The sequence below is a fragment of the Homarus americanus genome, unplaced genomic scaffold (genome assembly GCF_018991925.1).
Source record: "Homarus americanus isolate GMGI-L3 unplaced genomic scaffold, GMGI_Hamer_2.0 scaffold11022, whole genome shotgun sequence".
NCBI lineage: Eukaryota > Metazoa > Arthropoda > Malacostraca > Decapoda > Nephropidae > Homarus > Homarus americanus.
The window spans coordinates 13934988-13962758 of NW_024737068.1; the positions used below are offsets into that span (position 1 = coordinate 13934988).

The 27771-nt window shown below is 40.2% G+C and overlaps 1 protein-coding gene across 4 annotated transcripts in view; it reads left to right on the forward strand.

Moving 5' to 3' along the window:
• Positions 1 to 27771, forward strand: part of LOC121872983 — a 36498-nt gene that overhangs the window by 1807 nt on the left and 6920 nt on the right. For 3 of the 4 annotated variants that reach the window (XM_042376165.1, XM_042376167.1, XM_042376166.1), the window contains 2 exons: positions 10572 to 11785; positions 19689 to 19941. In XM_042376165.1, coding sequence (XP_042232099.1) covers positions 11605 to 11785; positions 19689 to 19941 — 434 coding nt within the window. In that variant the 5' untranslated portion in view covers positions 10572 to 11604. Of the gene's footprint in view, positions 1 to 9451; positions 9475 to 10571; positions 11786 to 19688; positions 19942 to 27771 lie in introns of those variants that run through there. The other variant, XM_042376168.1, reaches the window with a different exon arrangement.

Consider the following 27771-nt stretch of genomic DNA (forward strand, 5'->3'; position numbering starts at 1 on the left):
CATGCCCAGGGCGAGGTTGGGTGAATGGGGTGGTCAGTTACACGGGGAAGTTAACTGGCCACTTACAAGCCGAGAACAAGTTGGTCGAGGTCACCGTAATCTACTCTTAAAGCACATATCACGTGACACACATACACTACGACGACATAAAGACAAGTTATCCACTCTACGTTGGAAACTATAAGGCAGTGCCCAAGATTGATTGCCACACAAGTCCAAATTTATTTGCTCAGGACGTAGTAATCTTGAAGGCAGTTTCACTCACTAAATAGCTTTCCAGCGTTGTTACACAGCACGGAAAATAGCAAGTGAAAGTGACACTCAAGTCCCCTCCAGGAATTTTTACCAGTTGATCGTTGTGACCACAAGAGTTTTCCCGCCAAATTGTTCATCCAACGAACAGAAAACGGGGCCACTGGAGGAGTGACCGCAGGCCAGACGCGCGCCCGCCTGCACACCCACAGCCGCACGACCACCCCCACGCCCGCAGGCCAGAGATACACTCTCACTTTCTTGTTGTCTTGGAGAGTCACAGAGGTCATTTGTTATGGTGCATAATGAATGTCGAAAGTATTGGTGGTCGCTCTTGTTCGGGTTGCCAGTACAGGGGTCGTTAGTCGAAGTTATAGGGATTGGGGATCCCTAAACAGCGACCAGGGAGTCATCAATAGTGGTTGTTATTATGGAAGTGGTCCTTAGTGGTCGTTAGTATGGAAGTGGTCACTAATGGCCGTTAATACGGAAGTGGTCACAAGTGGTCGTTATTATGAAAGTGATCACTAGTGGTCGTTAGTATGGAAGTGGTCACTAGTGGTCGTCGCACATCCACGTTTGACAAATACTCTAAAATAAAGTGTCATCCCACGTGGACGATCGTCTGTTTTATGAGACTTTTACCCTCTTAGTTAAATGATCAAGTTGGGTTAGGTTACAAGGAATGTTGTCTTCAAAAACTGTCAACATCGTCCTTGCTTTTTATTACAGTAACCTCACAAGACTATTAATCTCGAACAAGTACAAAACTAAGCTCAAGGGAATTGTTGATAATGATACAAATAACCTCTCAAGTTATTTTCCACACTTGTGTTTTTCCTTCATACGTCACTAACTGCTGCAGAAGGAGGACGGGGAGAGAACCACTGGCCGCGGTGTATCCTTGTAAGAAAAAACTAAAGTAAGTATTTTATGTCCTCCGTCTTGATTTTAACGAAAAATTATTTTTCTTACGCCCTGATACTCCGTTCAGTTAAGACTGTTGCGTAAAGTTAAGTTACCTATGATCCTTCTCAGTGGTTCATTGTGCAGGTGGTCACCCACCCCCCTCCTCACACTCAGGCAGCCTCTGTACATCATGCTGGTACGTATATAAAATTGTGATTATAAACTCCTGGCCATAAACCTAGTCTTCATGACAAGTTTTTGTCCACTGAGTGATGAAGTAACAATGGTGGATGTGCTCAAGTGTTAGTCTACGTACATTGTATACGTGTACAGTTTTTGTGCTACTTAATCAAAATGAACTTCTATAACGATTTTACTGGATATACAGTATATCTATTAATGTATCTATCTAGTGCGGCTGCTGAAAGATACCTGTGATGAACTTTAGGCAGATTAAGTTTCGAGGGCCAGCTTTCCACGTCAAATACAAGGTGTTCGAAAATTTAGTGTACCTTCCTTCAAGGACTAAACAGCTGTTTACAATATACAACGTACCTTGCCCTCCTCAAGTGCGAGAAGACGAGGATGCGGAGAGTAAACTGAAAATTAATGCAATGTTTTGTACAACTTTCTTTGTCGGCAAGAAACTTTGTACATTATGTATTGTGAAAACATCGTAAGAATGGATTAACGTTTGATACCTTTTTAAAGTCTTAATACTGTATTCGTGTCTTCTAAAATAAGTGTTGTCCTGTATTGAGACAAATGACTCAAGAGACATCGAAATTATAACTTCGATTTACTTACTAAGCAACTGATAACTTCAAAACTAGTAAGTTTCTTATGCAAAGTTACAAAGTAAAAACGTTATTTATATAATTTTCGAGCTTTATCACATACGTCATATAATATTCCTTTCGTCAATTAAATAAAACTGAATAATACATCCTAAGTCCTGTCTTCTCCAGGCAATAGCGGCGGCAGACACTACGCACCTGACCACACAACAAATGTTTACCTCCCATTAACTTGATCTTGCTGATAGTTCTGGTCCAGATACTGGTGGGGTGATGTGTCTGGTGCACCAAGGCGAGTGGCCACACCCCCCCCCCAACCAGGAACAGTATGGATGACTCCCAGGTCACATCAGGTCGTCTCGTGGTGGTCACTGACACTGGTAAAACCTGATTGTTAAACTTCAGAGCGAGTACCGACCTTCACGGTACTAATTCAACCTGATAACTGAGGGGCTAGTTTTTCCTATCTTTAAATATAGTACCATTGTTACCTTTTAAGAATCCAAATTTAATTTATTCTTCTTCGAATTAATCAGTTATATAAACAGAGATAGTGTAGTTCAGTTTAAATTTCTTTTGGGTAATGTTTACAGATGGAAGTAAAATATTTATCTGCAAACTGTTTTTAGCATTTTTTGTAGGTGTAATAGTGTTGCCTACCAGCAGAGTCGTGAAGAACATTGATAAATACAACACCCTGAGGATATCTAGAGCAATAACGACGCTGTGTACAAAACCTGTAGTGCTGAGGATGAGAGTATACGTGTGTATGTAATAATTTCAGATTTTGACATTACATATTTATACGTAGGATGACGAGTGCCAACAACTACATAATACACCTTCATTATGGACTTGTGCTTGGGAGTAGAGTTATGGTGTGACAACATAACAAAAGTACCCTTGACTTGTGACCAGAAAATAGGACCCTTCCTTTCCCAAGATTAAAATAATATTGAAGTATCATGATGAACGGAACCCTGGAAAGTGATGTTATCAGGCATGAAGTGAAATTCTATTCAATTGTGTATCATATTTTGTCGTTGTATGAAACCTAGTGTAGAAATAGATACTAGAATTCTTAAGATGTTAACTTTTGACCTCAGTAACCTTAAACAAAAAAGAATTTCGTTTTCCAAGGGTTCATGGACACGGTAGTAGGAGAAAATGGCCCAAACCAGAACGGCCTCACTGTAACCAAAACGGCCCCACCCTCTGGTCCAATGTTTACAGCGTTTACATTTGACAGTTGCCACTTCTGGTTAGTTACCCGGCCAACTCAGACTGTCAACATGGCTGCTATCATGCTCAGTTTAGGTTAGGTTAGGTTAGGTTAGTTCTAGCTATGGTTCCATTATCATCATATAACTTTATTTTGGTTATACTTTTGGTCACAGGGTGGGGCTGTTTTAGTTAGGTCATTTTGGTCACAGGATGGGACCGTTCTGGTTTGGGCCGTTTTGTCTCGAAACCCATGGACACTCATGTTACTATTAGCAAACCAAAATTCTAGTTTTAATTGATGATTCTGACCTCTGAAACAGTAACTTGAGAGCCAAAGAGGCCTTTCTTCCTCTCAGGCGTAATGTGCCTAAACAATATATGCTCACTGATGAATCGAAATTCATGTTACGGTTCGGAGCTTAAATTCTTGTTCTCAGTAACAATAACAGACCTTTAACACAGTCACCCCAAAGTCGGCAAGTATCTCCCTGACCTTAGGATCAAGGTGCCCAGTCAAAGTGGTGCTCAGTGGTAAAAAATAGTCAAATGTTTGCTACGGTTCGCAAACCAAATTGTTGACGAGCAGACAGACCCCTGAGATAATAATTATGTCACATCTTCGACGGACGCAAGACATAAGTTATCTAAAAGAAACATCAACTGCCACTGTTCCAGAAGTGTCCAAGAACAAGAAGTAAAAGAACCACTGAGCTGTAAGACCTTGAGGCTCAAGTAAAACTCATGATGTTTACTGATTACTGGTACAGTGTGGTGAGTGTCTAACTTGTCACAGCGGCGCCGCGCCTGCCAGCCCCCGGCCCTTGCCCTAGGACCCCCCCCCCCCTTCACTAACTCACGTCCACCACCGTGACCCGTTTATAACCCATGTAGAAAGTCTGTCTTTCTCCAACTTCACCGTCGTCTATTGATGCCAAGAAACAAGTTATATTACTGCCCACCTCCTTTAGTACGATACCAGATCTGTAGGGTGTTATTGTTGTCAGCCGGTACTCGTCTAGTATACTGTTGGCTGTGTACTGAATTCGACCATCCCTTTCCTAAATATAAAGCCAGATACCCATGTACAGTACAGTACAGCTGTACGGCCCAAGATCAAACCAACGACCCTTAGGACAGGAGGCGAGCTCTGTATCCACTAGGCCGCTACACCCTTCCGCACTCAGGAATAAAAAAAAGTTTAAGTATGAAATTTGCATATCAATCTTCATTACTGTAAAATCTATTGCTTCTCCAAATTTTAGGCTGAGGATATATACCAGTACCGGATTGAGGGTGTATGGCCGAATATGGCCCCACATTTTCAAGGCACTCAACTTTAAATATATAAAAGAAAATGTAAAAAGCTAACTTCTTATATTTATTATGTCACTGGCTAGTTAGTTTTTCCGTTGTTGTATGAAGTTGGTAACCTTGAGGGGGAAGAGTGTATAAGCTAGGATTCACCGTTGCTTAATCAAGAGATTTAAAGCAAACAAATTTTCCATATTGTAAGCCTAGAGCAATCTGTTTTGTTTTTTCGGGCGCTTTACTTATACTTTAGGGTAATCATAGTATTTAATCCCTAGAAAAAAAATTGCTTGAAGGCGTTACTGTACTAAAAGTAAATAGTGTGGGGGCTCAGGACCCCTACAGGTACGACCTGCACGGGGCCTAAATCCGGCGCCGAAATACATCACTCAAAAAATTTTGGTAACAACCAACAATAGAGGTCTGAATTTTTTGTATTTATCGGTGCTGGAGAGGTTGCCTCTCTAAATCAGGAGCTCATTGTGTCATCCAAGAGTTATTAGTAGGCAGGACTGTAGTCAACTATAATAAATTAATCATGTATTATCATCGTCATCAATCTTACTACTATATATTATCATTATTATTATTATTATTATTATTATTATTATTATTACAGTATTTAATATTCGTGGTAAATTGTTGTCTCGTGGTTATGCAGGTCCATACACCCAGTTGAACATTTAAACTCGGTGAAATGTTGCTTGAAAGTCTTCATAGTGAGCGAGCTCGTGAAGAATGGTGATGACAGAAATCGCGGGTTACAGTACTCAGGAGAACTTATGAAAACATTCGAAATTAGTAGTTTTAAAATTTAGGGTCGTGGTCAGACGGGCGCGGAAAGATCTTTGTGGACAGACAAACTTTGAAGGACATGTCATGACAGACACTTTACAGATGCAGCTAGGAAGCTGTGAAGTGACAGCTCTAGCTAGTCAAACTGACTGACCGACCACAAGTGTCTAGATATACAGTAGGTAGCAACATACTGTAGTCAGTCATGCGTGGTCGCTCACATACGGCCAGACATGAGTGGAGTGTTATGAGTACATGGTCAGACAGGTGTGGTCAGTCAGACACATCGCTCTATCTACCAACCCCTGCTGCCAAGGCCCTCATCTATGTAAGATTAAATAGGCAAGAAATTCGAGGAAATTTATTTAGCCTGACATACAATAAAGATCTTCACCTCTGGCCCTGTGATCCTGAATTCGATATAGAACTTCCTTGCCCTTTGGGATGAAGGACCTGTCAAAAATGTTTATCGCTGGAGGAACACTTAAAATTACGGCCCAAGCACCACACAACAACATCGTCATGGGTGTCAACAATAATTGTACTTCTCTAGCCAAGAATGTAGGAAAATTGTCACAGTTTAGTTTGGATTTCATTTTGCACATTTCGAAAAATCGCAACTTTCGGTAACCTAACCCAATCCAACCTAAAATAATAACCTAAAATGCGTTTAGTTTTATCATTTTACTTGTCAATGGTTTTTATATAAAGTGTGACTTTTTCCGAGCAAAAACTGATTTTTTCCCGTTCATCTCCGGCCACTAAAGATAGCGGGGTGAAATCGAAAAATCAACAACTGTACCTTGTTGGACCACCATAAAGTAGCTATGATGATGAAAAACATCAGTTAACTAGAATATTTTTTAAAATCTCTGTTTAGTATATATTGTGTTCTCCAAAATTTTAGGAGTGAACCACAAACAGTAAACATTGTAACACTCAGAGTATTTTGGATAAGTATGGGTGGCCTGGTCCCCACCCTGACCACTGCAACACAAAACTACCCCACAACACCGCTCCCTATATTGCGTTTACAAGTTACGATATGTGATTGGGTACGTCTTGTTAAGAGCCATCTAGATTTTTGCTTTCCTCTTCAATGTTTTCTTTATATCAGACATCTAATGAAAAACTTATACTGGACTGTAAGTTTGAAAGTTCAGGTTTAACATTCAAGATGAGTGAGGTCTATAGAAGAGGTCATCCCACACCTGACCCAAAATGCGACCCAGTTCGCGCATGACGTCACTGGGTAGAGGTCGAGAGACCGCCCCCTCAGTTGGCTGCAGCCACTCCTGTGTAAACTGGTGTCCTCTGTCACATAATGCCCGCTAATTGTGTAATGTTTGGATTTGTTCACGCGAGAGGGAAATATACACTTCCATACATTTCCTGAAGATACAATGGATACAACACCCGGGTGACAGAAATGAGAGCGTCGCGGCCACCAACCAGCCCTTTATACCGCTACCACGAGAGACTCGCACAGCCTCAATCACCAGCGAGGAACGGGGAACACAACCATGGCCTACGTCTTGTAACACCACATACAAGACACTTCGATGCTGCCCTAACCACATGCGCACGTGCCAACTCCATAAGTACGCAGTGTACTGCCAGCATAAAAAGATGAACACATATAAAAGGAGGATATTCTACACTTAATCTACTGTACTATATACACTAAAAAATACTGGAATACAAATTTGGCTACTAATATTGTGAAATCATTGATGTCTCAAACGCTGGAATTTTATGAACTAACACCCAGCGAGATTGGAAAATGATACACGTCACCACAAAATCATGGTCAAAATGATGGGTTTGTTGGTCATCTTTGGCCAAATTGACTTTTTGTTTACGTATAGTGTATACCTGTATTGCCCTTATAACATACATGCCGAATTATTATAAACTTGTGTGGCGATTTTATTTAATAAAATCTGTACCTCCAAAGTTACCTGCCAATCCCACAAACGAGCGTAAGTCGTGCGGGAAGCAAGGGGTCAGTAGTCTCATTCACACCTTGAGCGAAGCGATACAAAGAATAGAAAACGAGAAATCGCACACTCCGATTACTGTTTAGAATTTTCGTCTTGGTACAATTAATAAGCAAATAAACGATTCCGAGAAAGTTGGCGATGATGAAGTTCACTGACGAGGTAATGGAGTCAAATAGATAATAAGGTACGTGAGCCCTAACAGCGGATATGACTTCACGGAGAGAAATGATGATTAGCCAATCAATGAGATCAACGTCTGAAAGATGGAAGTGTGTTTAGTTAACGGAATTGGATATAAAAATGTCATATTAGCAGTGCTGGATTTAGACCTGTGGAGGCCCATGGGCAGCCTCTTTGTGGAGGCCCCCCTCATTATAACTACCCAAGAGGGTGGGGTGGCGAGTGAAGCGAGCCTAAACATCTGGGAGTTCCTAAACATCTGGGAGTTCCAGGGAGCGCTGTAAGCCCCCCGGGAAAATTTTGAAATTTGAACACTTCTTTGGGGAATTTTGAAGCCATATGCAGTTATATTGAGGAAATTAGAACACAGCGCCCTGATGGCATTCGTAATGGAAGTGATAATGAAAAAAAAATATTTCATTTGTGTTTTTAATCTCAATTTCGTTATTCCATGTAGTTCATTTTTAATCAATATATGTTTGTGGGAGTCTAAATATATTATTAGCAACACAAACAATAGCATTCATTAAAAATATACGGTTCATAGGAAAACCAGGTATTCATGAATTTCAAGGAGTAGCTAGCCTAATTTCTATCACGCTTCTTGCTGAACATAGTTTTACGTGATGGACTAGATAAACAGGAATTTTAAAGAATGAAAATAAAAATAATCCAAGTGAATAAACAAATAAATAAAATATTGTAATATGTGGAGGCCCCCAGATTGCGGAGGCCCTTGGGCAGCTGCCCACTTTGCCCACTCCTGAATCCGGCCCTGCACATTAGTGACAAAGAAAATGAGATTTAGCAGACTAACTCTACGCTTCTCACCAAAATCCTTAATAAGTTCTAGAATATGTCTATATACTAACATTTATATGTATTGCTTTCTTAGAACAAAACGATTCGCTAAGGACGACGTTTTTAGTCTTAGAAGATACAGAACATCTAACTATTCGATACGGAAACAAAACGATTTTTTTTTCGTTATCTCACTTATCGGATAGATGAGATCCAGCAATACCCAGGTGTGTTCTGGGTGGGATGACCTACAACAAAAGAACACTGCATCTCTCAACTGTTGACTGTTTACTCCAAGATGATATGACTGGGCCACACAGTCTCGGTAAGCAGGCCAAGCTTAACAGTCAATAGGTCATAAAAACATACGGTGAAATTTTAGTCATGCACCGGTCTTTCTCTCACTGTTATCAATATGCATTTCGTAATGTGTAAACAATTCTAAGACTTTTTCTTCTATGATATATCAGTCGGAAATTAAGGATAACCGAGATATAAATTTTTCAATGCTCGTAGATTTCCTCAGTCACAAGTGTCGCCATGATCAGTTTACATCTGGCACCGGTCTTTCTTTTAATATTAGAAATATGTTTTTCCTATGGTATTTGATGAGTTTCGAACGAATTTGATATTCATTTCTGCCGGAAATCACTCGTTTTTAGATACCCCCTCCCCACTCAACAATCTTAACGGAAAAAGTTGGAAATTTGTTTGTTTGTTTTTTCGAGTAAATCACCAATAAAATACCAACCAACCAACCAAGATGTCTTCTGCCTTTATCGATGCCCACTCAATGCCTCTTCACCCGCGTGACCTTGAGCCACGGTCGGGAGTCAAGCTGCTGGGTCCACCCTCACCTGCTTACCCGTCGTCGGTGTCCGTCCACCATCACGCCGGAAGTTCCAACATTATGGGTGTTGCCACAATTCCAGCAATAATCTTCTCGTTTTCTAAATCCCTGCAAACAAATGAGAATGCTCACAAACAAACCCCCACGGTACTATAACACCACGTTACATTTTAGTTAAAAAAATATTGTGACGCTTAATTATCTAAGTTACATCGTTTTAAGGAAGTAGATTACCTGTAACTTTGGGCAAGATATTTCAAGGTGCATCGTGGCCCGGGTAACTCCTGGCAACTGCTAGCATGCACTATTTCAAATACCCGGCAGTCTAGTAGCGTTTTACAAGGCAGCAAACATTGTTAGTGACTATCCGATTTTTGTTCAAGTGTTTCCGGCGTAAAATTATTTGAACTACGAGATAAAGACGAACCATTGTGTGACTTCCAAGGTGGTTCGTGATCACGTTACTCACAAATACGTTGAACAATGAGGATGTAAAGTGTATACTGACGGGAATGTTATGGGAAAAAACGCCAGGTGAAAAATATAATACAAATCGCGCAGGTGCGGTAAACATTGTGTGTGTGTGACTTTTATAGAACGTGTGCCTGGCGTGATGTGAGTGTGACTGACGTGAAGTGTGTGCCTGACGTATGTGTGACTGACGTGAGGTGTGTCCCTGCCGTATGTGTGACTGACGTGAAGTGCATGATTGTTATAGGGTGTGTGTGATTGACGTGGAGTGTATGTATGACAATCACGTGAAGTGTGTGACTGACGTGGAATATGCATTGGTGTGACTTAAAAAAAACACCTGACACAACATACTCGTGATTAAGTGCGACTGACAGGAAGCGTGCCATTACTAAAATGTAATGTTGATCTAGATCAACAAATCAATGCTACTGTGAAATTCCTTCCTTTCTGCGAGTGTTGACTATTTTTGTGAAGAAGGGGGGGGGGTAGAGGAGGGATTGCTTAACTATTTCTTAAGTACATCAACTTTCAGAACACCTTTTATAGACAATTACCTTCTCAATGGACTTGAAAGAGAAACTATGAGAAAACAAGTGGTAGGCATTCGGGGTGGTAACGGTATGACGGCGTTGGCTAGGTGTAGTCCCTGGCCTGGGGTCGGCCCTGCTGCCTCACTCATGCCACCAATCACTATCAGGCTCAAATTTCTAGACTGGTTTTATCACATTTGTTTAAAAAAAATGTATTGTATTTATGTAGTGATGTACTTTGTTTACAATCTGTATTACCTATAGAACGTTTGTAGCCATTTTCTTACAGGGTAATATTATTTCTATTCCAAAGTTTTTTTTTTTTTCGTATACAGTATATCCTGTTACATTACTAGAGGACTCGATAGATTTAAACTATTTGCCATTTAGAGACCCACATATTCAATATGACAAACAAAATACTAAATGATTTCGAACGCTCTTACAGATTATGGAAATGCTTATAACTGTTTTTTCCTGTGATGGATGATAAGACGAGATACATGAGCGCCTTCTATATTGAGCTAAAAGCCTGAAAAAGACACGAAACAGGAAACGTACAGAGACCATGTGACCGAGCAAGAACTGCCACTCAAGCCAAGCAGTGTGGCGTCCTAAGGGAGCGTCGCTCCACCAACTGTGACAACACACATCCTCCCTTTACTTGCCCTCCCCCTCATCCTTTCTTCCTTCGCGTATCTATTTGTCCTTGAATTATTCTACGTATTCCATCATTTGTTTATTTATTCCTGTCTCATCTACTTACTACTATCATCACCCCTTCACCTTTCACTGATCTTATCAATTCCATTTACTTTCCCTTTAGTAAAACTACTTACCCACTCGTCCATCTTCACTTACATTTACCCTTCGTGCTTTCATTTACTTGTCACTACCGCTGTGCACTGGTCCTGCTACTCGCCTACCCGCATCCAACAAACCCTGGCTTCACCATGTGCCTTAAACAACTCTTACATTGACTCGCACCTTGATCACTTCTTACCATCAACTGCCAGGACTCTCCCTTCCACTCCTCAGCCTTTCGCAGAGTTCAGCTTCGAGGCCGCTCACTCATCTCTCCTCAAGACCTTCACGCATCCGTTACAACTATTCACGGTGTCCTCTGCTGCTTCCTGCTGTCTCTATCTTCGCTCTCCTTTCTTCCTGTTCTCTTACATCCTGCTTGACCTCTTCTCCAACTCCGTTCATTCCTCACTTTCCGATACAAATGTTCATGATATAAAATAAGTGAGTAATGCTTTAACGATCTAATCGGACTACACCATTACTTTCCATTCACGAGTGGTATTCTCGTCTTACTTCATTACTTCGTCATATAAAATCCCTAAATTTTGTTATCTTTCATTCTCAATTTAGTCCTCTTTTCTCCGGCTTTTACCTCGTCTTCCGTTTTTTTTACCTAATCCTTCTTCCGCTCCCTTTCCCTCCTACTTCTCCTTCACCCCCCCCTCCCGGACAGGATGCAGCACAACCAGGTGTTCGTGATCCAGGTGTCTAGCGGCGCCAAGCCCCCTCTCGCCCTCCCGGCACCCCCGGACTCTCTCTTGCCCTCCGAGGTCAAGTACTCGGCTTCGCTGGTGCGTGGCCTTGGATATACCCACCTCGTCCTTGGGGCCATCCTCTTCCTCCTGGGAGTCCTCGGTGAGTACCACCACTTAATTGATTATTACTGTGAGGATGATATTAATGTCACCATTGTGTATGTGTGTGTAATAATAATAATAAATAATAATAATAATAATAATAATAATATTGGTGAATAATAATTAATACAAAAGTATATATTTTTTAATATTAAATAAAAATATAATAATAAAAATAATAATAATAATAATAATAATAATAATAATAATAATAATAAAGGACCATAAAAAAGGATCAGTAGTGAGAAAAGATACATGTATGCTCTGTTATCAAAGTAAGAGAAACAATTGAAACCCTGCAATTGTGTGTAAATGAGAGAGAAAGTCAGTTCAACAACCTGACTTATGCTTCCAATATTTTCCCAGGCGGTAGTACCTCCCTGTTTGATAACTGCCAAATTCCTTCACTGGTTCTCCTCCATGCGCACCTCAATATGTTTTGCATTGAGCGACTATGGCGTGGTTAGTATATTATTTGTTCTCATAGTGGGGTGGGCAGAGTGGCTCCTTCGAAATGGCTGCTCTGTCGCACAGACAGGACTGGATTGCACTGCTGCCTAGATCCCAGTGCATAAACGACCATCTTATCTTTGCCATCCATGTGCAGAGTTGTGACTAGACTCCTGGCAGTCATCTCTGCCTGTCCCCGTCGCCACTCGTCTGTCGCCATAGGACTTTTGGGGGTATAGGGGATTTGATGATGATGAGAGGTATGATGTGCTGGATTATGGCTGCACGTGAGTTGATTTATGTGGAGAGGCAGGGACGCAGGCTGCAACCACACATCTTGGTTCTCCCTTTTCCAGATCCAGTGGTGCAAGTGTTGCAACGACTGGGGAGAGGGAGAGTTGCAATGGACTGTCGATGGCCCAATTTGTTGGGTTTCGCCTGAGTAGCCTGTCCATCATGCATTGCCTTCATCCGCCGGTGTAGTCGTTGGGTTCCCATGGTGGTCACCTCTTCCGCCTATACTGCCGTTGGGGTCTTGTTGGAGCTCTGTAAGCATGTCTGCCTGATGCGGGGTTCCACCACAGATTTTTCGTTCGGGATTTAACCAAGGTTAATCCGCAAGGCAGCGGGGGGTTGGTAGGCGTCAGGACGTGTCCACATACTAGAGGAGCTATATGCGCCTTCCCTCTGGGGCCCACTGCTACTCCGAGATCCCCTGCTGGTCTAGCCTGGGCTCACGAGGCACCCAGTTACCGTGTGTTGCCATGAGGAGGCACAGCAGGAGTCTTGATGGTGAAGAGGCTGTGTACTGGCAGGGGAAGACATGTGCAAGTTACTTCCCTGTTCGACAGGAGGGCTAGCCAGCGGCGGTAGCTGAAAGCAAGAGGGAGCAAGCAATGCCTGCACCTTAATACTGACATAATGCTGCCACACTAGACGCATTACACCACCCTGTGCACACACACACACACACACACACACACACACACACACACTTCACCATTTTCAACACTGCTTAAACTGGATTATTCTAAACCTGATACTATCACAAGGGACTAGCACACTTTTTTATGATAGACAACGGTAAAAGAAACAAACTTAGCAATGCCAGGCTAAGATAGCCATGGACAAGGTTAAGTTCGGCTTCATACTTTGATGTTACAGTCGTTTAACTGTGCAACAAGACAAAACAGAGAACTTTCAGAGAATTCTTGAAAACTACATCAAGTGTTTATAATAAGTTTCGACTCTGAAAATTTTTCTATCACAAATAAGAGACCCAAGTCACAGATACACGAATCAGATGTTACAGGACTGTAATTACCAATACACCACTGCAGTGCAACCACTACCAATCTGCGTCTTCCGTATACGCAGAAAAACTCAAGTAACGCACGCGCGCGCGCACACACGCAGAAAAAAACAAACAAGTGTAGATCAGCGCCAAGTGTGCAGAATTTCCACTGCCTCTTAACCAAAACTTTACCACTGTACCTCACTTTAGTCCAGTGTCTCTCTTTTCACATTGCAAACCTTCACCATTTAAGATTTCTCCTTTGTTCATCAATAAATATCTGTCTCACTAACATTCAGTATATAATCAGTAAATCTGTCGTCAGTAAACCCATTATAAGACACGAGTGTGGAAAACAAGTAACGTAACTCACTAGACTTCTCACTAAAGGCGTTTATTGTAAGGTGCAGTGCCGGATTTAGACCTGTGGAGGTCCATGGGCAGCCTCTTTGTGGAGGCCCCCCCTCATTTAATCGACAGACACATGACAACCGATGTGCAGGTACTACACGACCCAACCCCCTCCGACCGACTGTCAACAAACACAGCGCTCTGATGGCATTTGTAATGGAAGTGATAATGAAAAAAATATTTTATTTGTTTTTTTAATCTCAATTTCGTTATTCCATGTAGTTCATTTTTAATCAATATATGTTTGTGGGAGTCTAAATATATTATTAGCAACACAAACAATAGCATTCATTAAAAATGTACGGCATAGGAAAACCAGGTATTCATGAATTTCAAGGAGTAGCTAGCCTAATTTCTATCACGCTTTTTGCTGAACATAGTTTTACGTGATGGAATAGACAAACATGAATTTTAAATAATGAAAATAAAAATAATCCAAATGAATAAACAAATAAATAAAATATTGTAATATGTGGAGACCCCCAGATTGTGGAGGCCCCTGGGCAGCTGCCCACTTTGCCCACTCCTGAATTCGGCCCTGGTAAGGTGTTTTAGATGCACGGAATAGCTAACGGAATAGCTAACGCGTTAGCTATTCTGTCTGCACAGACGCTGCTGCTGAGTTGTGCGCTGACACCTTCAGAGGGAAGAGTTAACGCCTCGATCAGGCGTTAGCGTTTGCAAAGGGCAGCAACGCCCGAATAGCTAACAACCAATCAGTGAGTTTCTCAAGTGGGTAAACGCAGATCATGGCCGCTTATTGAGAATATTTTGATTAATATTGAAGAGTTGGGGGCATGTAAGGCAATAAAAATATGTGATGTAATAATAAAAACAATTCTATATACGGTAGTATATTGGATAGGACTCAAAACAAAGGGTTCGGCGTGAAAGAATTGAAAATGATCGCGCCTAGTACAAACCTGTTTTGGCTCCGCCCTTTTATAAGTGGGTGTTGTCCTATTTCATTAGCCGTTGGTGACTTTGGTGTAACAATATTTATAATTAATCATATATGATTGAAACCTTAATATCATTACTCATAAGATACTTTAAATAAGGGTGAGCAAGTTGATTACAGTTCTGTAAGTGCAAAAATTAAGACTTAAACGAACCTGAAATTCGTCGTATTTCGTGTATAAATACGCGAACACCTAGCCACGAGAGACGGGTGGTCTTTGGATAGGTGGTTTCAGAGTCCGCAAGAAATTACCTTTACAGGGGGTCCGATTTTTTTTTATTCTTATTTATTGTTGACTGATTGGCCTTTTTTTCCTTTTTTTTTCTTTCTTTCCAACATTTTCTATATATTTTCTTTACTATTTATTTCCGTATTGTGTCCAAATAACAGAAGGACCTCTGTGGGCACTAGGAATGGTCTAAGAAATGGCTGCTGAGATTCAATGTCACGAAATGTAAGAGGATGCACCTGGGGCGTACCAACGGTAAGGAGGGGTATTATATGTCCCAACGGAATGAAGAAACAAGGTGTGTATTTTGACAATGAGCTGAAGTTCTCGGGCCATTGCGAGAAGAAGGTAAATTAGACAAATAAATTATTGGGTCTTATAAGAAGGTCGTTCAGATATCTAGACGGTCCGTACCACGTAACGATCTTCAAGAGTGAAGTGCTTCCTCATCTGGGGTACTGTCACCCCGTCTGGTCCCCGAGATATGCTAGGGACTGTCAGTTGGTTGAAAATGTTCAAAGGGGGGCCACCAGACTGGTGCCTGCACTTCGACACCGCATCTACCCTGAGAGATTGGAGCGCCTGAACTTGCCTAGCTTATACTACAGACGGGCAAGGGGTGACCTAATTGAGGTGTATAAGCATCTCAAGGGGCACTACTCAGTCGAGTGTCCTTACTTGGAGCTGGCGGACGCTCGCCCCACAAGGGGTCACAGCTCAAGATTGAAGAAGCCGCAGTCCAGAAAACTGTGAGGGCAAACTTTTTCGGAGTGAGAGTTGTGAACTCTTGGAACAATTTACCAGAAAGTGTTGTGACGGCACCGAGTGTGAGCTCTTTCAAGACAAGACTTGACCAACACTGGAGCAGGTTCAGGTACATTCAGGAGCCGGTGCATGCCCAGTACTTGCCAACAGTGCGTAACAGAGACGTGACCGATCGCCCAAGCAGCTAACGGGCCGATCAGTGGTAAAGAGGATAGAAGTAAAAAGTAACAGTTATTCCCACGACACGGTACAATGACGTATTTTTTAATGGCAGTCCGGGAAAGCTAACGCGTTAGCTATTCCGTGCATCTTAAAACGCCTTACAATAAACACCTTAAGTGTCCATCACAGCTCCTTTTTTTTTTCCTCTGTCTAGTAACTTGGACTAAACTTGATCGATCTTTTATGCATTTAATGTGACGTACGTAGTGTAATTTATTTCAGTTTAGTTTCACGAACTAATAATTATAAGCTTTACTGTCTGCACATCTATATTTTATCCCAATACCACCCAATATCTATGACGCTGGAGTATGTTTTAACGAGTTTCTTCCTAATATTATGTAGTAAGTTGTTAGAGTTCGTATATACTGGAAGAATCATTAGAACAGGCAAAAATATTAAAAATACCCCATTCTCCCATGAGTTTTAGATCACCATGTTATGAAGCACAAACTCCCCCAGTGACCTACAGTTTCACAAACTTTGCAAATTACAGACTCTACTCAATAATTCACACTTAACATTGGTGTATCAAGAAATTATTGGGTTATAACGCTAAGCTTTGGGAGCAGCGCTCACCGTTATAGAGATTAACGGCTTACAGACGTGAGCGCTAAAACGTGCATGAATATTATCAAATTTTTCTCCGCTTCTCCTCAATGTTGGCTGCGCCTGTTAACTAATGGGTGGGAATGTGCCGGACTGATCGTCTCACACAACTATGAAGAAGAGTTAAGTCTCTCGCTCTGAAGCTGAAGTGCACATCAATCTGAGATGATTACAGAGTTCCTCATTGTCAAGTATTTTAGAAAATCCCGTTAGTAGCTGAAGACTAGCACCGTAAAATTAGATCGGGAGAATGTTGGATAGTGTGGAGAAAACGTCGGTGTTTCTTCAGTTGCCCCTAACTCACCAACCTTTTCGAAGGAGAATCGAGGTTGCGGTGTACGTGCTGCATCTGCAAATATTTCAAGGCTTGAATTTTTAGACAACTGCTGGGTATGTGTTTTGTCAATGGTCATTAGCTTTACTATGGTGTATAAGGCTTCAAGTTGATCACGCGCATTGTCACTGTTTACAGTACAGTATATCCGATGTGTTAATTTGCCCAGTAGGATCATATCCAATGATTCATATGTATAGATAAATTCGGCATTTCGAGGAAAAAAATATAATCAATGACCGATACATACAGTACATGTTTAATGTTCTTGTGGTCATGATCATTCTTACCATCATTGCTAAAAAAAATATTCACCAACTACTTCAAGGTGATGGTGTGAATGATCTGAAACACGGCCGCGTCCCACGAGCATGGACGAACACTCATCGTCTTTACTCTGCTGGAACAAATTCCTGGTGAATTTAGGCTTGTTTTACAGAGCCTTGTCATCTCCGGAACTCGTCTTAGTGGGCGTTGATCCTGACTCCGATTTTTTTCTTTATAATTAATTTCTGCTTTGACAAAGGGAAGCCGGCGCTAACTACAGGGTTGTGTTGTCAGTCGAACGTGAGTTGCAAATATTATCAACCATAAATATGAGTAATATAAAGCGATGTACAGTAATCGTAGCATGAGCATGTATCCTGATGGAGATGCTGACAGCGCCAGCTGATAGAGTAGTGATGTATGTCAGCTTTGCAATTAAGGCTTCTGCGTATCAATCCAGCTGGAAGTTGATCAGGCAATACATCTCAAGGACTCAGATTCGTGTTATATAAGACAAATAAAGGAATTTTGCCTATTGTCTGTGGTTAACGTTACCTATTTTTCAGTAACCATATTAGTTGTCAAAACCTAGAACTGCAACGTTAATAATATCAAGTGGCCACGAAAATGATCATGTATCGCAGCTATCAAACAGGGAGGTACTTCTGCCTGGGAACATATTGGAAGCATAATGTGTAGTCTAATGGTGGACCCTGCTGCCATATGGCATCACAAAAACTGTGACCAAGTCCCAGGTTGCTAATCTGACTTTCTGCAGGGTTTCAATTGTTTCTCTTACTATTGACAACACAACATATGTATACTGTTTTTCACTCTTGATTTATTTATTTTCGTTTTTGTATTTATTTATGGTTATTATTATTATTTTTATTGTTTTATAATTTTTATCTATTTTTATTAATTAATTATTATTATTATTATTATTATATTTTCGCCCCCGAGGCCTTCATGTGGTTCGTAAAATGACAGGTCAATGGGAAAAGAAAAAGCTTAATTTCACTATGGTAATGATATTTTTTTTAATAAATTGGGCCAAAAAGTGTCAAAAATAAGAGTTAAAGTTGCTAAAAAGTCACGTGACTGCGAAAAGCTGTGAATGGTTGTGACGTCACTGGTTGGGGCGAACTTCCCAGCAGGAGGCAGCCAGCTGTAGTTGTCCAATCTTCTCGGCTGATTGGCTCAGTAAATAAATATTATTGGATAATTAATTGTGCTTTATTGTGCAACACAGTAATTTATTTTGAATATATAAATATTACTAAGTACATTAACTAATTCAATGGATATTAGCTGCCCATACAACAAATTTAATAGTATAAACATTCCAAACAATATTGGTGTTATTTAGGTTTTGGTCATTTGGGGAACCTTAAGATTCTAACTATGGGATTAAGCACTTTAAACAATAAGACACATTATCTCTACAGGATTTCTGCCGCAAATTTGTCTGTATATCGCATAAGAAAATACAGGGTGTGATGAGTTACAAGGTTAGCTTAACATACATCGGTAAGGTGGGGGGAGGGGTAGTAACTCAAAACTAGTGATTTCCGATAGAAATGAAGGTCAAAAATCGTTCATAACACAGCGAAAACCATCAGAAAAAACAGTCTGCATGTCTAGGTACAGGGATGACCAAAACTTAAAATTTACCCAATATATCCTATTTCGAATCTAAACATCAAAACACTTAAGGTAGTTATAGTAAAATTTCACCCATTTATTGATATAAATGATGATATATCCCAGTGGTTCATTAGTGAATCATCAAAACAATAACAACACTATGTTGTCATGTTTAGCTAGCATCAGGCATTATCAAAACGAAGTCCAGACAATGTCATCACTTCTAAATTTACTCGTATCTCCATCTAGTACCGATATGCTCTGTAAATGCACTGAAAAAAAAGAGAATGTCGACCAGGTAAGAGTACATGACAGCTGAGCTGGTGTGAACATGGGAGTTTTTTATGTCCAAAAGACCATAAGAATGGAGGACACTGCAGTGGGCCATACTGGGCAGTCACATTTACACCCAACCCCTATCGCTCATATATCCATCCAACCAATGTTTGAAGCTGCTCTTCACAGCACAGTTCTTCACTTACGAAATGTCCATGACTTGACCATAAAAAAAACTCCCTTAAAATTTACTTGAACGGTCCTGTTTCCAGAGAAATAAAATTATCTATACTATTATAGCTGAACTTTAAACTTTTATTACAGATTATATATACCGTATCACTCTACGAACGTGGCAGAGCGTATTTCTTGTGTTTGCCCAGAACCGTCAACTCGTCCATTCTTGTCCTCTCTTACCTTGGTTTGTGTCCGGCAGGATCTTGGGTCGAGCCAGAGACATGTTGGTCAGGAGCAGGCGTGTGGGCTGGACTGTCTACCACCTTCTGTGGGATGTCTGGCCTGGTTGCCCACCGCCTATGGTACAAGAACTTCACCATCAAGACTTTCCTGGTGTCGTCAGTGGTGAGCGTCGTTATCAACGTTCTGGCCATCATCCTCACCATCTACGCCATTGTTAACCGCAAGCAACACTATTTTCACCTCCTAGACCAGGCAGAGAACAACCCATGGTTAGTACTCGCTAAAAATATGTACTTTGTTTTTCGCAGGGATAGTGTTAACGGTGCACGGCGAATAATCTCTTAACCCCCTCACTGCGGGGACACCATTTTAAATATCTTATTTGTTTAGCGCCAACGATTTTATTCAGTTCGGAGGGCTGATAGGATAGGATAGTAGCTCAATTTAATCCCAAAAGATTGAATAAATTTTAGGATTTCATAAAGCATTTACTTTTTGTGCCCAACTGAAAAGAGCTTCCAATGTAGTTTTCACAATAAAGCAATTTTTCTTCCAACTCTAACATAATTTGCATATTTTGTAGCACCTTCATTTGGAGATGGTTCATAAAAAAATTAAAGTTTGCAGAAATTGGTAAGTAAGAAAATACAAACGCGTAAGGTTATGGACGTCCGTTATATAAGGGATTATCCCGGAAAGGTGTCGGGACGCATAATTGTCCCGTATTTGAGTGGCCCTGATACATTGATCTGAAGAAAAGAGAAATCTAGGCTTGCCACTGTAACCGCTCCAGTTTCATTCAAACGCCTCATACAAGAGCAGTATAACTTTGAAAATTAAAAACTTTTGTTCAATTTTCCTTCAAAATTCTTGTCTCACTTTACAAAACAATGTGTTATTTTATTTATCTCTGATAGTTAGTAACAGCAGCGGTGAGCTTTGTACAATGTATAGTTTGAATATTAGAGGTGTACTGAGCATGAAACAAAGCCCAGAGTATTTGACTTAAAGCTTGTTTCACACGGAGCTGTCACGACACGACAGTCTGGCCACGACAAGACAAAACGTCGTGCCTGACGGTTGAATTCACGCTGGTGCGACGCAATGCCACAGATCATGGTCAATCAGTAGTCGTCGAAAAGTCCAGCTAAGAAGGGGCAGTTGCCCCACGGCAAATGTATACATTCGCCAGCAAAAGTCCTGTCGCCTCACCTGCCCCTTCATGAACCCTGAGATTCCGAGACCTGTTTCGGGTTTCACAAGTCTCTGAATCTCTAGGTTCATGAAGTGGCAGGTGAGGCGACAGGACTATTGTTAGCGAGTGTGCTTATATACGGCACCTTGCTACTGTATATAGCTAATAAAACATATTACTTACCGGTGATATTCAGATCATTTTAAAATTTCCTCTCAAAGCTTATCCACAATTCCTCGATTGCTGTAATCTTCAGTGAAGTCATAAATTGCACTCCTCTCTTGCACGAGTGAGATCAACTTCTCCGCATCACACTTAGCCATCTTCACAAGTTCACACTTTGGAATATCAAATTTTACTGGCCCCGAAAAAGTGCAGCCAGACATGACAGTTGGTGTTTTTGTCTCGTCGTGTCGTGTCAGCTATGTGTGAAACTAGCCTTACAGTGGGCCACAGATGACCAGCAAAATTTTATATAGAAATTGAATGGCTACTGTTGTAACTGTGCTTGATACTTTAAATAAACATTTCGATAAGAGATATAAGGGTATACTTTGTTTGGGTAACATGTATATTTACTGTAAACAATACTGTTTCTTCGTTAAAAAGTACCTTTGTTGACAAAATTCTTCTGGTCGAGAATCTGCGAAAGTTAGCCCAGTACCAAAAATATAACTTGAAAAAAAATAAGAATGTCTATTTATAATATTTAAGTTTCATTTAAATGTTATTATCTATTCTTAAAATAACGATCAACTTTTTTTATCTAAAAAATGGTACCATGTCTAGTATTTTGAAAATGAGAATCTGGTAATCTTACCAACCCAATCAGGGCTTTGTTCATTTTAATGTCACGCCGGGGGGGGGGTGGGAGATATAAATTTGAAAGCTTGTTCTTTTGGATATGCTCTATTTTCATGCCAGTTTCACTAGTGTTGGATAACTTATAAATTACTTAATTATTCTACTTGATATTAATGGTATTAAAATTTTATCACTAGAGCCTACATCGTAAGTGTCCTAAATATAACCCTCTTGATTTGAAGATTAAGTACATAACGGCTTTTTATAGATTATCTTCCCAAGGAAAGTTTTTCAATTACAATTGAAAATTTTTCAAATTATTACTCCCCTATTCGAAAGTTGCGAATTCGTATTCAGGGAAAGTTGTTGGAGCTTCCAATAACTTGATGATATAAACAATTGTCTCTTCAGGCTTCTACGCCCTTGACTCTTCAGGCTTCTACGCCCTTGACTCTTCAGGCTTCTACGCCCTTAACGCATGAGACATAAGGCAAGCATGAACTTAGCATGCTTCCCTGTTGGACGCTGTAAACGCTTCTGCGCTTCACCTTACACAAGGATTGTAGGGGAGTGCCCAATAAATAAATAAAAAAAAAACCCTCCCCTATTCTACCTCAGTTCATAAGGAAACTCAACATACTCCCTTGTTTAAACAATCTAAGTTTCTATATTAACAAGGCATTCAGAAATAATCTGAATGAATAATTCCCACATATCAACTGCCCCTGTCTACCCTTGGGTCTGCTTCAGTGAGCTATCTCCGTCAGTCAGCAGACCACGCAGCTATTACCTGTATACTGTACCTATCTAACCCACAGTGGCAGTTGTTCATACATAGCTGATTATTTCTCTGGTATTATTGCGTTTACACACCGTTCATTCCTACCACTAATCTATTATCATATTCGAATAAGACGTCTAATTATAAGAAAATTTTCATCTATTACATTACCGGCGGAAATGTGTAATAACGGAGATAGCATATCCAAAATTTTCTCTATTTTCTTCCATTAATCTTCCTCTATTATCGCCTGCCTCACCTCCAACACTGCGTGTCTCCTTCATAAATCATCACGCACATGCGTTCCCGTACACGTCACGCGGCCACTCAAAAGCGTTTTTGTTTTGCAACCAATTAAAATGATTTTGGGTTTAATTTGCGGTATATTTGGCCCAATCATATTTGAGTTTTATTTTGGGTCTCTCATATTTCGAAATTCAAGTTCAGTTCCGACCATGGAAGTCTGCGATGGGTGTCACTTAAATTATATGGAGTTGATTGCGAGTTTGGGGGGGAAAAAAACGAAGAAACTATAGCATTTTTTCGATCGCATGGTGTTCTTCCAACCTCAGTAAAGTATACTAAGAGCAAGACTGAATTTAAATATCGCAAAGACCAACATACAGTATGTGGCGTTGTGTAAGAACCTCAGAATCCAACGACGAAGAAAAACCAGGCCGTTAAGGTAAGAAATTGGTGATTCCATCATATGGTGAGAGTCAGTTAGGTTAGGGTTTTTTTTCCGGTGTTTATTGGTGTATTTTGCCATGATTTTTTTTTCGGAAAACGTCCAACGAAAAAAAATTGATAAAAAAAATCCGGCTAATTTCCGCCAGAAATGAAGGTCATATTCGGCCTAAACACACAAATACACTAGAAAAATTTATTTTTTACTTTCTAACAGAGAACGGTGTGACAATGCAAATTTACTATTTCTCTTATGAAGTGTGTGTGATGTAAGATATTTTGTTTATATTAATATATTTAATGTTACACCACCTAACAGCAATTGGTCTGTTCTTTGTTATAATTACCCTTGTCCGGTGTTAGTACAAAAGGGCACTTTACGTTCGATAATTTTTGGTTTATATTATCCATTCCATTGAACGAATTTGTGTAATTTAGTCACGTTATGTGTTTTAATAATACTGTAAAGTGAAATGTTTATAACTAATTATTTTTAATATTTTAATGGGGTCAAGTTCAACGGTCAGCTAATTCGTTTCGTATGTGATCACATCGATCGTTGGACTAGATTGAGATGTAATGCTCTACCAGTGTTCCCCAACCCTGTGACCTGCTGAACTACTGCGACCACGCGCTGTGACCCAGGAGCAGCTGTGACCCACTTAAAACGTTTTCATGCGATTGACAGCACTGCAGACTCGCCGAAGAAAAAAGCTAAATTTACATCAGCGAAGAGGAAATGGAGTGCAGCTTACGTCAAGTATGGATTTCATCTGACTGACAAGGAAAAAAGAGGAGCACCCAACAGCATCCTGCCTGCTATGCCCCCAAATGATGCCAAAATAATGCTTGGTGCCAAGCAAGCTTCGCCGTCACCTGGAGAGAAATTCTAATCTTCAAAGTAAGCTGCAGACTTACTGTACAGTATATTGAAAACTTGTTCCACAAGAAGGGTCAGTCTTCGCAAAGGTTTGAAGAGCACTACAAGGCGACGTCAGATACCAATCTCTTCACTGCATCTTTCAACGTACCTGCTCGCTACCAAAAAGAAACCTTTCACAGAAGGTGAAGAAATCATCGTACCAGCAATAAACTTCCTTTCGGAAGAAGTGCTTGGTGACAGTCTTGCTACGAAGCTGAATGAGGTCCCCCTTCAGCCACAACAATTGAACGACGGACGCTTATGATTGCTGAAAACCTGCTTGTACAGCAAGCAGAAAAGATCAATAAAAGTCCCTGCTATGGATTGCAATTTGACGAATCCACGGATCTTACAAACAGGGTTCAGTTGATGTGCTTCATTCGCTATACTGACTGTGAGCGTAGTGTGACTGTAATTATAACTGTAATATACTTGTATACCCATAATAGTGTCATTTCTCAGATGACAAACTTGAAATACTACCAAATAATCTAGGAAGTGCTGGGAACTGTGACCCAGTGTTGAAAAAGTTGGGAAACACTGCTCAAGAGTGTCTTGACCAGTGGTTCTCACCTTTTTCACTCCATTCCCCCTTGAGGAATTTTCAACATCCTCGTGGCCTCCTTCATTTTTCTCCCAACCCCCCCCCCATTCGGTCCTATCACCACTTGCAAAGGGATGACACACGGACACGTACTGAACAAGTCAGTTCAGCAGCTCGGTCCAGCGCCTGTCACACAGACAGGGACTGGACCTGTGAAATCTTAAATAATACGTAAAAAAAAAAAAAAAATAACACCAGAGTATGTAAATATTAAAATTGTATTGTCGTTACAATTAAACAAAATGACAAAAAAAATTCTCTTCTGCCAAGTCAAAATAAGTAATACAAGTTTTGTTAAATTCAGATTCCCAACATTATTTGGAAAACTACAATTTATAACAGCTCGCCGTGGCTCCCTTGGGGGCCATGGCCCCCAGGTTGAGAACCACTGGTCTAGACCGTCCGACATCAATAAGAAGTTTATTTATGACAAAGTCAATGCTACTCCATGTGAAAGAAAGGAAAGTTCAGCTCTTAAATTATTTAGAATTAGATAAATAAATATAACAGGCAGTGGCGGCTCGTGAAAAATAAAATGGAGGGACTGCAAGCCTCACACAACAGTAGGATACACAAATTTGACCTACCTCAGGTATGAGTTGTAGTTGATGTCCACGAATTCCCAGGGCATGGTAGTAGTGTTGGTGGTGATGGACCAGTATTAATTGAAAATAAAGTCGGCGTGTCTGCTCTTCGATGTAGCAAAATTGTTTATTACTATTTCATTAAAATCCTTTATTTCTGTTATCATTTTATTTTCAATGGATATCACTGCTAAAGCAGACAGTCTGTCATTTCTGATAAACACTCATGTTAAACTGGCGTGTATATTCTTTGTTCCTGCTTGTACTGTTCTGTTGAATGGATAAAACTGGTGTAGGTCTTCCTCTTGCTTTGATTTCAGTCTTTTCATTTAATGTCAGCTGGGAAAAGTTGATGTTTTGCAAATACTTCACTCGATTTTCCATCGTCAAAGGGTAATTAAAGAAAGCACGATTTAACCACACCGTCCACACGTTGTACGAGACTGAGCTGCTTCAAGTGCGGCGGCGGCGGCGCCAATTAACAACAGACATGAATCGTACAGCATTGACAGCAACTATGAAAGTAACTTAAATTTTGGTCTGATTTTAATGAAAATTCACTTAGCAACGTATTGAAAATAATTAAATAACATATAAAATGATATATTTGTTGGTAGTGTATTATTCAGTTGTCTCTCTAAAGGAATCATACGCCTGGCAGTGAGTGTCTGGGGGGACTGCAGCTCTGCAGCCCTATGCACGAGCCGCCACTGATAACAGGTCAGATTACCCCTAGAGTAGAGGTATGGGTTCCCTTCTTATACATTAGCCTTTGTGTACTCAATAATAAATTAACGGGTGCGCTTATCGATATTGTTGGAACACTTCGATAGGTATCCTGCCACGAGGGTGGGGCTATCTCTCATTGAAACTGTACTGTACAGTATACTACTGATTTTCGTTCCTCCAAAATCGAGACAGCAATGCATTTTGTGATATCCAAATAACTGTTCAGTCATTCACCCTTCAGAAAACTACATGTTTACCTGGGTTTACAAGTGCGATGATCTTTTGAACTAATTTATCACATCCCGGTGATATTCACGACAGTCGAAAAGCTGTTATACAGATAGATTACACTACTGTACTACCTACTTTATGTATAGTTCGGCCTATTCTTTGAACACGATTTTAATTTAAGGGAAATGCACTACATAGCCACTTAAACGAATATCGCTCATCAGACAAAAAATTAAATGTTTCATTTTACTGATGGCTGCTAAGTAACACTTGTTTCTAATTATTTCAGTGTTTTATTCCGATATGCTAGGGCACAGAATATTGTGCTGGATGAGCTGACGAAAGAAACCATAAGCCACAACTTTCTCCTCACTGGCAACTATCCAGAATGTGTTCACTATCCACAAGAGATGTTACGAGGCTATTGATATAATAGTCCACTGTAGCATCACAAGATTTATTATATATATATATATATATATATATATATATATATATATATATATATATATATATCAACCAGTTCTAAAACAACTGAATTCTCGATTATGAATGAAATACCCATTCGTCCTACTGAGAATTTACATACAAAATCTACCTTTGCGTAGCTCAGTGTCAAAAGGTTCCTGTCTCTCCACCCCTAATAAACATTGTTCAATTTCAAGCCTTAACTGGCCCAGTTAACATAAACATTAAACTCCACTCACTAAGAATTGAGAGTTGTTAATTCTTGGAACGATCTGCCAAAGTGTGTTGTGACGGCACCGAGAGAGCTTTTTTAAGACCAGACTTGACAAGTACAGGTTGACAATCCCTTATCCGAAATCCTTGGGACCAAGAGCATTTCGGAATTTTCAGTTTTCAGAATGGTTAGTTTTTTTTTTTTTTTTTAGCCCATCCGGGCACAAGTCACTGACCCACATTGGGGCCTGGGGGGCGAAAATATAATAATAATAATAATAATAATAATAATAATAATAATAATAATAATAATACAGGTAATAATAATGATTCATAGGTCTAGGTCGTGTTTCTCACTTTTATCTTTTTTTCATTCTTGTATTTCTTTGTTATTATTATTATTATTATTATTATCATTATTATTATTTTATTACTACAGTATTATTGTTATCATTATTATTTTATTTTGGCGTATTTTTTAATTAAAATGTTTATTTACTATGAATAATTATTATTATTATAGTTATTATTATTATAATAATTAGTATTACTATTACATTTTCGCCCCCCAGGCCCTGATGTGGGTCAGTGATCTATGCCTGGGTGGGCTAATCCCTGAAGAAAAAAAAATGCTCCACAAAAAACTTTCGGTTTTCAGAGCTTTTCGGTTTTCGGAATTTCGGATAAAGGGTTGTCAACCTGTACTGGAACAGGTTCAGATACACTCAGGAGCCAGTGCATGCCCAGTACTTGCCAACAGTGCGTGACAGAGACGTGACCAATCGTCCGAGCGGCTAAAGAGCCGATCAGTGGTGAAGATGATAAAAGTAATATCTACCTTTGCATAGCTCAATGGCATAAGGTTCCTGTCATCCCCACCC